Source organism: Moschus berezovskii, chromosome 20, assembly GCF_049115385.1.
Source record: "Moschus berezovskii isolate FMDL1 chromosome 20, NW_MosBer_1.0, whole genome shotgun sequence".
Lineage (NCBI taxonomy): Eukaryota > Metazoa > Chordata > Mammalia > Artiodactyla > Moschidae > Moschus > Moschus berezovskii.
This window is the reverse complement of record NC_142479.1, coordinates 58,638,142-58,652,452: the sequence shown is the minus strand read 5'-3', so window position 1 is coordinate 58,652,452 and position 14,311 is coordinate 58,638,142. Positions and strand designations below refer to the sequence as shown.

At 36.4% G+C, this 14,311-nt stretch overlaps 1 protein-coding gene across 8 annotated transcripts in view; it reads right to left on the bottom strand.

The window, feature by feature from the left end:
* TLK2 (tousled like kinase 2) overlaps positions 1-14,311 on the bottom strand; it is a 118,495-nt gene that overhangs the window by 61,189 nt on the left and 42,995 nt on the right. For all 8 annotated transcript variants that reach the window (XM_055408152.2, XM_055408155.2, XM_055408151.2 and 5 more), the window contains one exon: positions 4,496-4,663. In XM_055408152.2, coding sequence (XP_055264127.1) covers positions 4,496-4,663 — 168 coding nt within the window. The remainder of the gene's footprint in view (positions 1-4,495; positions 4,664-14,311) is intronic.

Genomic DNA, 14,311 nt, shown 5'->3' with positions numbered 1-14,311 from the left:
GTCTGCAGAGTCAGCACAACTGTTATAAATTTCATCTGGTCTGTTCATAGAAACTGAAAAGCTAATCCTAAAATTCATATGGAAATGCAAGGGATCCCACAGCAAAAAATCTGCAAACTACATTTAAAAAATTAAAGCATTTAAGAACATCTTATATAATGTTAAAAGATGTAGCTTTTGAGGAAATAACAGACATCATATATATATTAAAAAAAAACCTTTTAGACCTTGACAACTATAACTGTCTCATTCAATCAAAACTAATTCAGTGACTAGGACTGTTTCCTTCTCAGTGAATCCAATAAAATCACTCGGTTTTACGGTGCACAATAATGAAACAACCATAATATTGTAAATGCTCCTTAAATGTTTTCAATTTTTAGAATAATTTATAAAGCAGAAACAATTCAATTATAGTTAAACTAAATATCACAAATAATGTAACAATAACTAAAAAGCTGAAAGATGAAAAAGGAAGCTGGATATGTTAAACATGTCTCACAATGGGGAATGTTGATTACATAAAAGATAATTTGAAGTTAAAATGTGGGGAGGGAGGTGGGAGTGGGGTTCAAGATGGGGAACATATGTACATCCGGGGCAGATTCATGTCAATGTATAGCAAAACCAATACAATAATGTAAAGTAATTAGCCTCCAATTAAAATAAATTAAAAAAAGGGAAAAAAGGCTTAAAAAATAAATAAATAAATTATTATTAGATAAAAATAAATAAATAAATGAAGTTAAAATGGTATTCAGTACAAAATCTAAAACAAACTCTTAACAATGGTTATCTCATGACTACAAAGGAAAGAATTTTACTCTTCTCCATCACTTCAATTATTTGTAGGTCATGCACATATACTACTTTTACAATTTAGAAAATTATATGTTTATAATGTTGAAAACTAAATTTCCTATGCTGAAATACATAAAATTATGTAGCACTATGATTTTAAACGGGCTTCCCTTGTGGCTCAGCTGGTAAAGAATCCACCTGCAATGTGGGAGACCTGGATTCAATCCCTAGGTTGGGAAGAACCCCTGGAGAAGGGAAAGGCTACCCACTCCAGTATTCTGGCCTAGAGAATGCCATGACGTCCATGGGGTCAAACATTCAAAGGATCAGACTCATAATATTCTGCCACCTATTTTTACTTATCAATACTGATCTATAGGTCTTTCATTGCTAGTACATATACCTCAGATTTTTTTAATGAATGCAATATTCCCCCAAATTAATCTGCAGAGTCAGCATAATTACTATAAATTCCATCTGGTCTGGTTTACAGAAATTGAAAAGCTGATCCTAAAATTCATATGGAAATGCAAGGGATCCCACGGCCAAAAAAAGTCTACAAACTACATAAAAGTCTATCTCACTTCATTGGCCAGTATCCATTGAGCAACATCCATTGGTCAACATCCATTGAGCATCCATTGTATATACATACTATATTATATTTAACTAGTCCTTATATGAAAGATGCTTTCATTAATTCATACAACATATAATTAAACTGCGTGCATATGAGAGCAGATCCTGGTCCAGCATTGGCGGTGCAGAAGTGAACAAAGTGAAGTCCTTGACCTGATGCAGCTTACACTTCAGCGGAGGGGAGGTAGGATGGGGCTGAGGAGTGAGACAAAGTAAACTACAGCAGGTAAGCTGGTGATAAGGCTAAGAAGAAAAATTAGGGCACAGCAGCTACATAATGTTTGGGGGGAGCAGGAAGGAGTGCTATCTTACACACTACAGCCTTTCTAATAGGCTGTCGATTTAAGCAGAGACTAGAGAGAAACAAGGGGACAAGGCAAGGTGATATCTAGAGGAAGAATGTTAAGATAAAGTCCCTGAGGTGAGAGACACCAGGTAGTATTTGAAGAAGAAAGGTAGCCAGTGAGGATGGAACTTGGTGAGGGAGGGAGACAGTAGTAACAGATGTCAAAGTGGCGGGAAACAGGCCATGAAAGGCGTTATGTGCCATTATAAACACTTGTGAGCAGGGGAGTGGCATGCCTGGACTTAAGTTCCAATGGGACCACTCTGATCTACTGAGAACAAAGGCAGATGCTAACAGTGCAGTTAGGAGGCCGCCACCATGATCTCAGTGGGAGACGAGATTTGAGTGGTCATCGTTAAGGGCAGGGGAAGTGGCAGGATTCTGAACATATTTTGAAGGTAAAATCAGTAGACTTGCTGACGGATTCAGAATTAGGATATAAAACAAAGAGATAAGACTAGAATGACTCCAGGATTTTTGAACAACTGTAAGCTGAGAGCTGAAAATTACTGAGATGTGGAACAAATGGGGTTTGGAATAGGGGAACAAAGTGAAGAATTCAGCTTCGGTCGTGTTAAATTTGATATGCCTATTAGACACAGACAACTGACTACGTAGGTCTGGAATTCAGGGAAGGGCTCTGGGCTAGAGATGTAAATTTGGAAGTCTTCTGAGTATAGGTGATAACTGAAAGTAAGAAACTAAACGAGATTCTCCTTACTGAAAGATGGTATATAAGAGGACTGAAGACTGAGCCCTGGGGCACTCCAATATTTGGAGATCCAGGAAATGAAGAATCAAAAAGGCAGAAGCAAAGAAAAGATCATGTGCTTAGAGAAGAAGGGACTGATCAACTGCAGCTAATGAATTATACTGAATAAGTTCTGAGAACTGATTGCCGGACTAAGCAACATGGAGATAACAGGTATTCTTGTTATAAGTTCCTCTGAAACACTGTAGAGGGACTCTGCTTCCAGATTTTTTCAATTTATAAACAATACAATAAACATCTTTGTGTAGTTCATGGGAATGGAATTTCTGGACCCAAGGATATGTAAACTTAACACTGAGATACACTACCAACCTGTCCAAATGACTGTACCAATTTATACACACATATAGCACTGTATGTGTAGCTAAACCACTACCTGCACCAAGAATCACCAAATTTACTAGTCCTTGTCAATTTGATACGTTATTTTATTTTGCATTTCTCTATGGCTGAAGTTAACCAATTTTTCACATTGTTAGACATTTGTCCTTTTTTCCCCTGTTAAAACCGCCTGTTCATAGCCTTTGCCTTTTATTTTTTTTTATAAAGGAAACTGCTTGTCTCTATTAACCAACATTTGTTATATATTAATGCTAACTTTTTTGCTTTTCTCCTTTTTATCTCACTAAGTTTATATCCCAGTTGGAACTGCAGAGAAGCAAAGAGAAATAGAACTATACCAAAACTTCTAGGCCTTTGGTTTTTATACTATTTCCATGTTCCTCCTTCAGATGTGATTATCATATTACTCCTCTGGAAGAAAGTATTCCAAAGCAGAGAGATGCTGAGCCATCATGGTGGCAGTGGACATGGTGAGAGATGGTCAGATTCTAGATGTAAGTATGTTTTCTGATATATCAGAGGTAGAATATGAGGAAAAAGGAGAGATTAAAGATAAAGCCACATGTATTAGTTCTCGATTGCTCAGCAACAACTTACCCCCAAACTTAAAGAACTGTGAGGTAAAACATGGGTACTGTTTTAAGCTGAGGAAGGAAAGACTGAGAGAAGGAAGGGCGGGCAGAAGGGATTCAAAGAATACACAATGATCCCTATCTAATTATTTTATTATTTTTATCTCCTTTCCTTAAGACACCTACCAATTCACGGCCTTTCTTAATACAATCACACATGGGTTAATCCCAGAGATTATAGAGATTAATTTGCTCAGAAACCATGGAGCAAATAAGGAAGAAACAGATTACTGGAGAAAATGAACCAGTAAGAGAAAAAGAAATGTTGATCAATGGTAATGTTAGCTCTGAAGGAGGCCCCTAAAAATGGAGGGATAGGGCGATGGGGCTTTCTGTTGCTTTACTGCATCACTGAAACAAACAGGTACTTGGCAGGGTAAAGAAACCAAGAAAAGCAACAACTTTTAAGTCAAACTGCATTATAATTTGGCAAATAAATAATGGGGTCAAACATTTATAACAATCAAATTCCTGTTCTTCAAGGAAGAAGAAAAGAAGTAAGCTGAAAGGAACAAACAGGTCGCCAAATAGTCTTGGAAAAGCAACTGTGCTAATACTCTGAAGAAACGAGAGAAAGCAAGCATGCAGGCTGTCCAGATACCATAGAGGGGAAAATGACTAGTAAGCATGCCTGTCCCCACACTAATATTCTATTAACTTGAATATTACTTCAAATAAGTGATGGTTGAAGTCTAGAGATTTTATTTTTAATTGTAATGGAATTTAATCTGTATTTTCTGTTCTTTGTCAACCTAAGGTTGTTTTCCAGCCCACAGTACACTCAGACTTTGATAAAGCAGTCTCTCTCAGCACCGTGAGCCAAGCAGGGCTGAGCACAAGCACACACCTTTAGAGGTAACACAGAGTTACAAATCATCATCTCTCTACCAAAATCCTTACTCAAACTCCATCTTGGAGCTCCAGGAAAACAAGGATGTGCATAAACACAGCCTCAGTACTCACTGAGACAAAAGTGAAGCAGAGGCCAGCTCCCCTCTGTGCCAGCTGCTCTGTGTCGAGCCGAGGTTTTGCCAGCATCACTGACATAAGTGTTGGCAGGGCAGACTGTTCCTCTGACACCTCCTTTGCAGCACTGCCATCTAAACCATAGAGAGGCTGTTCTACTCGCCGCTGGAAAACATGAAAGAAAACACACAAATTACATGACAAAGAAAACATCTGATACTGCCAAAACATGCAGCAGATTAAAACACAGTTATCAGATATAAGAAGGATTAAAAAAAAAAAACCCTCTGAGAATAAACATGAAGAGTATAGTAACATTATCACTGGATTATGACCTATCTATAAACCTGAGTTAGTCATTTTAATGGTTCTGTATTTACAGAACTCTGAATTTGCAGGTTACTTTGTAGAGTGGAACAAACAACTTCATTATACATTCAATTCTACAAGGGAATGCTATTTCTAACCTCTAGGTTAATAAAGATTAAGGCATTTGGCCCCTACTTACTTCACTCTCTATTCTATTACCATATTACACCCATATACAAAATATAAAATAAATACAAACAAAAGAATAATATACCACAATTATGTATGGCTTATTCCAGAAATGTAAGGATAGTTCATTATTCTATCTACTAATGTAATTCACTACATTAATGTTGGTGGGGGAGGACAGAGAATCAAGATTCTTTCCTTTAGATGCAAAAAGATTTGCACATTGTTGGGCAATACTTTAAAAAAAAAAGTGTAAGTATCCATCTATAATTCAACAGAGTATTTTTTCAGAAATAAACATAACTATAATTAATGGTGCTATACTTGAGATACCTTCATTAAAATTAGGAATTAGACAGGGGTTAACACATTAATATCACAGTCATTCAACATTATCATAAAATTTTTAGTCAAAGTGATAAGGAAAACAATATGAGGTATAAACATTGGAAAATATCAAACATTAGAAAGTGTCAATTTTGGATGATATAACTATTCACAAAGGAAACCAAACAAATCAACTGAAAAACAACAAATAAGAGTTCAGTAAGATGGCCAAATATAAAATAAGTATACAAAAATCAATAACTTCCCCATGTATCAACAACTGATTATAATCAGAACAAGTAGCATCAGAGAAAAAGCAGATTCAAAATTATCTGTAAAATACTTAGAAGGAAACAATAAGCAGATTACACGTAAAACAAAAACTATAGTTCATTGACAAATACAAAAGACGACCAACATTAAATGGCAAAATACTATGCTCCTGAGTTCAAATTTTATATATGTCAAATTTCTCTAAAAGCCAGTGCTTAGGGCTTTTTGTCTCTATTTTTGCAAGAAAGGGTGTCGTGGTAGTATAGCAATCGATCATCTACATTCTCCTCTGCTCTTTGGGAAGACTTTCTGTGGATTTTCACATTTTAGTTCTGAGGTCCACTTGGAAAAATAATCAAAATTAGCCATGTAATTTTTGATAAAGGGTACCAGGGAAACCTGGCCAGCTATTAAAACTTAATACACAGCAACACTGGCCTCTTTGGTGGCTCAGTGTTTAAGAATCCACCTGCCAGTGCAGGAGACAACCCTGGCTTGGGATGATCCCCTAGAGAAGGAAATGACAACACACTCCAATATTCTGCTTGGGAAACCCCATGGACATAGGAGAGCCCAGTGGGCTCCAGTCCAATGCGGCTGCAAAGAGTCGGACATGACTTAGTGACTAAACAACAACAACAAAGCAACACTCACCAAATAAGCATAATACTGGTAAAGGAACAAGCACACTAATCAGTGGCATGGAAGAATCAGAAAAAGACCCATATAAAATGGATGTATAATTTGTGATTATACTGCATTTCTAATTAGTGGTAATTTTATTACAAAGATGATAGGATATGTACATAGGTATTAGAAAAAAAGGAAAAGTACATTACTTCCTTACAGTATACATAAAAATTAAAAGAAAATATAAACAAATGATATTATGACTTTCCAGTGGTAAGGGCTTTTTAAACATGACATTAAAAACACAAACCATATACAAACATCTAAGAATAAGACAAAACTAGTATTAAGTCATGAAGAGAAAAACAATGATAAATTTGATTACTTTTAATTTTTTGACTTCTGAATGGTGAAAGTGGACATAAAGAAGTTAAAAAACAAATTATAAAGAGGCAGAAAATATTTACACTATAAGTGACAATGAGCTAACAATCTTATTAATAATATGCTCCTATCCATCAGCAAGACAAAGCAAATGCTCGAATAAATAGGCAAAGGAACTGAACAAGCATTAAAAGAGAAATCCAAAAGGCCACTAAACATATGAAAAGATATTTAATATCACTGATGAAGAAATGCAACTTAAAACAAGGTATTTTTCTCACTGGCAAAGACTATAATGTAAAATTCAGTATTGGAAGAAATTCAGATAGGAAGAAATTGGGACTCTCAAACTGGTAATGACCTGCTAGCAATTATGTGATGATATTTCATTTTATTTAATTTTATTTTAAATTGATGCATAGTTGGTTTATAATGCTATGTTAGTTTCAGGTATACAGAAAAGTGATTCAGTTATATATATGTAACTGAACACATGTTTTCTTTCTCAGATTCTTTTCCCTTATAAGTTATTATAAAATATGAATACAGTTTCCTGTTCTATACAGTAAGTCCTTGTTGGTTATCAAGCCACTCCAGTACTCTTGCCTAGAAAATCCCATGGATGGAGGAGCCTGGTTGGCCGCAGTCCGTGGGGTCACTGAGGGTCGGACACGGCTGAGCAATTTCACTTTCACTTTTCACTTTCATACATTGGAGAAGGAAATGGCAACCCACTCCAGTGTTCTTGCCTGGAGAATCCCAGGGACGGGGGAGCCTGGTGGGCTTCCATCTATGGGGTCACACAGAGTCGGACACGACTGAAGTGATTTAGGAGCAGCAGCAGTGTGTATATTAATATATTAATTCCAAATTCCTAATTTATACATCCACCCTTTCCCCTTTATAACCATAAGTTTGTTTTCTATGTCTGTGGGTCTATTTCTATTTTATAAATAAGTTTATTTGTATCATTTTTAAAGATTCCAACATAAGTGATATTATATGATGTTTGTCTTTGTCTGGCTTGCTTCATTTGGTATGATAATCTCTAGGTCCATTCATGTTGCTGCAAATGGCACTGTTTCATCCTTTTTAATGGCTGAGTAATATTCCAGTGTGCGTGTGTGTATGTGTGTACACACACCACATCTTCTTTATCCATTCATGTGACGACATTTTAAAGTGTGCATATTCTTTGCCTTGGGAACTAACCTTTGGAAATTTATTCAAAGGAAACAAATGCATAAGCACAGATGTATACACAAGGATATTCATTACAGCATTACTTAGAGAATACAAAATATTTAAGTCTATTGTCTAAATAAATTTATACAATGGAAATGAGGGAATCTGCTATATGAACATACATGTATACATATATGCCCACTAAACTCTTTAATAATAATAGCTCTTGTGGAAAGGACTTTATATTTTACCACTTCTGAATTACTGGACTTTCATAATCAGCATGTATCCCTTTATCAGGGAAAACTAACATTTTCACTTTAGAAAATACAAGTAAAACAGACTAATCAAAGTGATCTGGAAAAAAGAATTTATAGATTTTTTTTTTTAATCTATGAGTAAAAGCCACACCTCCTTAAAAACAACACTCCTACCCCACCCAATAAATTTAAATGCAGGCTCCAGAATACCTGTAATACTTCACAACAATAATCTCACTACCTGGCACACTGTATCATTGAAGCTACAATATTAAAACAAATCATTCTATCATACATTCAATAATTATTTGCCAAGGGCTTAAAAGATCTTTAAAATATAGCAGGTTGGGATGTTTGTACCAACATTCCCTTAGAAAACAACTATAAAGACAGGTCAAAATGTTTTTTAAAAAAGATATTAAAAGCATTGAAAAGCTGACAAAATAGTAGGGATCTGTCATGGCAAAACCTAATGGAAATAAGGAACACAAAACAGGTAGTAAAAGAAGCATCAAAGTCACATTTGCCCTATGAACACCCTAAGATCTTGACTTTCCAATCCCTGGGCACCATGTTGCCAAGTGAATAATCATAGGCCAAAGCCCATCCAGCATAGGACGCTCAATATGAAACCCTTCCCACTTTAAGCCGTACTTTCAAAGGGTTAAAACCTCAGGGAAAATGTAAGCCAGAAGAAATAGTTCTCTCGCCCTCAGGGAGCTGCAACAGTTGCCTTGGCCATGCAGGGGGTGCAGGCTCCCCTGAGAAATGTTAATACAATCCAAATCAATACTGCTTGGCTGGTTGAAAGAAACAAACTAGCAAATCAAACAAACAAAGCAAGCCATGAATTGAGTAGTTTGTAGACTGGTCTAGACACTTAGGGGAAGCAAATAAAAATTCTCCCTGGAGAAACATATCTTCATCTTAGACCTCAAAGAAATTTCACAAATAATTTTTCAAGTACAATAAGCAGCACACAGACAAAAAAAAACCAAAGCATAAAAGAAAGAAAGACCTGAGCAACAACTAGGAAAAATAATATACAGCAGAAACAGATTTTTTTAAAACTTCAAATACAAAAATTAACAGACAGATTATAAAACAACTATGTCTACTAGATTAAAGAAATAAAATAAAAGACAGTTTGATTATATCTGCAGGGAACATAAAATAACAAAAATTAAGAATCCAACACAGTAAATGAGATACACCAAAACAGAGAATTTGAGAATTGAAAGGCAAGAAACTATCCAGAATGGAGCATACAGAGACCAAAAGAAAACAGAAAAAGAAATGAAGGGGCATGGTGATAAAGTGAGACAGACTAACATATGGTTCACTGAAATTTTATAGGAGAATGAAAAAGAGAACAGGACTGAGACAGAGACGATGGCAAATAACTATTCAGAAATGGTACAAGACAGCAACCCACAAATACCAGAAGCCCAACAAATTACATGGAAGAGAAAAGGATGTCTCACAGTAAAACTGCAGAACACCACAAAGTAAAAGTAGCCTGGGGGTTGGGGGGAGAAGGGAAGGTGTGGGTAGGGGAAGTAGAGCAGTTTCTTAATAACCAGTAACCGGGCTTCCCTGGTGGCTCAGAGGTTAAAGCGTCTGCCTCCAATGCGGGAGACCCGGGTTCGATCCCTGGGTCGGGAAGATCCCCTGGAGAAGGAAACGGTAACCCACTCCAGTATTCTTGCCTGGAGAATCCCATGGACGGAGAAGCCTGGTAGGCTACAGCCCACGGGGTCGCAAAGAGTCGGACACGACTGAGTGACGGAATGGAAATGAAAACTATTAAAAATGGTAACGATACACTTAACTGTGTGGGGAAAAAAAAACAAAACACAATCTAGATACATACACAGCATAAATATCTTTCAACAATAAGGGCAAAATAAAGTTATTTCAGCAAACAAAAACCTAGAGAGTTAACCCCCAGCAGATAAATACTGTACTAAAGGACTATGGAAGGCAGAAGTCGTCCACTCTTCCACTCCCACTTCTTCCCTAAAGTGGAAGTTGTACTATGTAAAAAGGGAAGAAGTACAAAGAAAGAGGTAAGTAAGTACATGGATAAATCTAAATGAACACTGACAGCACAATAATGTTCTGTGAGATATATATATATATATATATTTTTTTTAAAGGCAAAATATAAACCTACACCACCACCACCAAGTCAGTAGCACAGAAACGGAATCAAAGTTATCATGTAACTAGGCTTCTGTTAACATCAAACTTTGGCATATTAAAGATACCTGTGGTAACTTCAAGTTACCACACAGGACCTACCAACTAGTGGAGGAGAAAAGTATGAAATCATTTTTTAATCCAAATGAAAACAAGAACTGAAGGAAACAGTAACATAGAACAGGCAAGAAATAGGCAACAGCAGATACCATTAAAAGCCGGAATATTTAAAACCAATATAATGATGCTTATTAGTGTAAACAGAATAAACACTGAAGTTTAAAAAAGATTTTTTTTTTTACCATGCCACACAGCTTGCAGGATCTTAATTCCCCAACCAGGGATTGAACCTAGGCCCCAGCAGTGGAAGTGCTGACTCCTAACCACTAGACCACTAGGTAATTCCCTTAAAAAAGATTTTAGACTGAATAAAGAAAAAAAATTCAACTATGTATTTGTCAGATATACTGAAAACATAATAATGAAAATCTGACAATATAAAAACAAATATTTATATTATACAGTGGTTTGAATATACTAATATCAGATAAACTGCATTAATAGTAAAAAGTATCAGGAAAAATAAAGAGAATCACTTAGTAATACATAAAGCAAAAATATAAATACAAGAAGAAACAAAGTACACCCATAATCATGACAGTCATGAATATACCTCTCTTAGTAATTGACAGAACAAACAGCCAAAAGTCAGAATACAGAAGATTTAAACTCGGTGATTAAATGCCATGATTAACAAAACTGTCATAATGACAACACTGTAAAGAAAAGCAAACGATAATCACAAAAATTAGAACAGTGGTTGTTTCTAGAGTATTGGGAAGGAGTTGTGATCAGGGAAGGTTTCCAGGACACTGGGAATATTTTACTTTCTGACCTAAGTAATGATTAATGGAGTTAACTTCATAATGACTGCCTGGAAACATTTTTTGTGAAGGACCAGACGGAAATATTTTAGGCTTTCCAGGCAACATAACTCTGTGACATATTCTTCTTTGTCTCTACAACTCAAAAAATCTAAAAATCATTCTTAGCCTGCCAGTTGTAGGCTGTAGTTTACCAACTCCTGAACTCAAAGGCTCAGGGTTTGTGTACGTTTTTTTGCATTTAACAAAAAATATAGAAGAATCACTTAGAAGGGAAAAAGCTAAAATAATTCTTTATCTGTTCTTCTATTCTTCTCTTTCAAAAAACAGTCTTGAGTTCCCACTGTGTACCCAACACTGTTTTGGGTGTTAGAGACTAAGAACTGAACAAGATCTCTCTTCTATGCCAAGGAATGAGGGAAATAGTTAAAACGATTACACCTTTATGTAACAAACACTGTAAGAGATGGAAACAGTAGTAAATAAAACAAAGGTCCAGTTCTCTTGGGATTAACATTCTGGTGGAAGATGATGGGCAACAAACTAACTGTATAGTTAAAAATTAAGATATGTAAATTAAATATTAAAATTATGCCACACAATGACGACAGTGAATGATCTACAACACACAACATGGATGACTTTCACACAGTAATGTTGAATGAAAGAAACTAGACACCAGAGTATATTATATACTGTATGATTTCTTTTATACACTGTATAAAACAAAAAATCCTCATCTATGCTACTATTAGAAGTCAGGACAGTAGCTATCCCCAATGGCAGGGAGGGGACTAATAAATGAAAGGGAACATAAGGGACTTTCTGGAAAGGCTGGTATTTTGTTTCCTGTGCTAGTACAGCTAGCTGTAGATGTACATGTATACTCTTTAATATGTATAAATATGAATCAATAAAAATTTAAATATAGTATATCAAATTTTAAATACATATGCCAGATAGTAATAACTAAGAATTAAAGCAGGGTTAGGGACAGAGTGAGAGGGACTGTTATTCAAAGAAGTTGGCCAGGAGAGACCTCTCTTGACAAGGTCATTTTTGAGCAACAGTCTGATGAAGGACTTGCTCATCACGCCATTCTTGGAAGAGGAAATAGCAGGTACAAAGGCGCAAAGTAAAGAGTGCTTCAGAGTGTTCACAGAACTTCCAGGAGGCCAGTGAGGCTTGAGTGGCATGAGGGCGAAGGGGAGCAGATGGAGTCAGGTGGATGTGGAGAGCAAAGATTATGTAGGAGCTTCTAGACCATGTAAGCCTAGAACAGTCTGGACAAGCCCCTGGCCAGTTCTGAACAGGATCTGACTTAAATTTTTCACAGAATCATTCTGGCTACTTACTGTATTGAAAATAGGTGAGACACATGCAGAAACAAGGAGACTACTTTGGAGACTGATGCAGATAACCAAATGAATAGAAAAGAGGGTGGATTCGGGCGTTTTTTTAAAAAGAAAATAGGATTTTGATGGGTGAGATATGGGGCATGAAGTTATGATCTGAAAAACTGGACACAGTAAACTTATCTACAGGGACAGGGTAGACTGCAAAAAGAGCAATTTGTTGTTGTGCTAGTGAGCAAGAGTTCCTCTGTGGATTTTTTAAAAAATTATTTATTTTTCTATTTATTTTTGGCTGCTCTGGGTCTTCATTGCTGTGTACAAGCTTCTCATTGAGCTGGCTTCTCTTCTTGCAGAGTACGGGCTCTAGGGTGCACAGGCTCAGTAGTTGTGGCGCACGACCTTAGTTGCTCTGTGGCACGTGGAATCTTTCCAGACTAGGGATCGAACCCATGTTCCCTGCACTGGCAGGCAGATTCCCAACCACTGGACCACCAGGGAAGTCTTACAGATGTTTTTTAAGCGACTCATTTACTTATAGAAGCAGAAATGTCAAGGAGAGGTGCATATGTAATTTTCAGGGAAATCGATGCCCAAGTAAAGGGCTGGCCAGTTCATGCATCCTAAAAGGCAGATATGGATAAGGACACAAGTAACTTGGTAGATCTGGCAGAGGCACATGGGAAAGTTCTCTTTTGATTGCTTCTATTTTCTTAGTAAAATAAAAAAATAAAGTCATCAGTTGAGAGAGTAGAGGGGAAGGAATTGCTGCTGGAAGATTGCAGGAAATGACAAAAATATGGATTATTCATCTAGGAGAATGAATTAACTATGGAAATATAATAGGACTGGCAGCAACTCAGAGGCTCATGAGGTTGGTGATCACGAACTTAAAGTGAGATCAGTCAGCATGGGTATATGTGCTTTCCTCTAACCAGGCTGAACCGCTTAGATACAGGCAAGGGAAAGGTGGAAAATTAGATTTAATCAGGACTGAGTTTTTTTCAGGCAAGTATGATGGAGAGAGTGGGGAAAGGGAATTGAAGGGTATACACAAATCAGTGATTATAATGATGAAGCACAGAATCTAAGATAGGAGGATAAAATGCAATGGAAAAAGGAAATTAAGGTTGGTTTCTATTTTACCAACCAAGACATACTTAGATTTGCACGATAATGAGACCCAGCCACCATTCACAGAGGTGGCAGGACTGTCTGTGGATCACTTGAGTACCTCTCTCTTGTCTTCATTTAAGACCTGACTGAAATGGACACATGATAGATGGTGGTCACATTACTGAAAACCAAATGAAAAAAAACCTTTTTCAGGAAGAAAAGAGTGGTAAGACAACAAAATTCTACAAATCATATTTGTCCCAAATAGATAATTCCACAATCCCATTTAACATTTTAAAACTTGTAAATGGTTGTTTACAATAAAAATACAGATCTAGGTCTCCTCAAAAGTTAGCTAACAAACCTCAACCTAACCAAACAGATCTACACATTGAACATTCATAATATTTTTAAATATGGCAATGATGACAAAGTAATAGAAAAAATTTCAAGTCGAATACATTTTCCTAAGTGCTTTACTAATTATAATCACCCTAATGAACACATGTTTTCATGAGAGAGACAAGGGAAAGAAGGACATTTTTAAATAGTTTAACAATACAGAGACTAAATCACTTAAGAAAAGAAGCAGTATCAATCAAGTCTGCTGAGGCAGAGAAAAGCAACTTTCTGAAACAGAGACCTAGGATGAAAACTCCTGGTCTCCCTTTTCCCTAAGATCCCACAGCAATACCTGAGGCA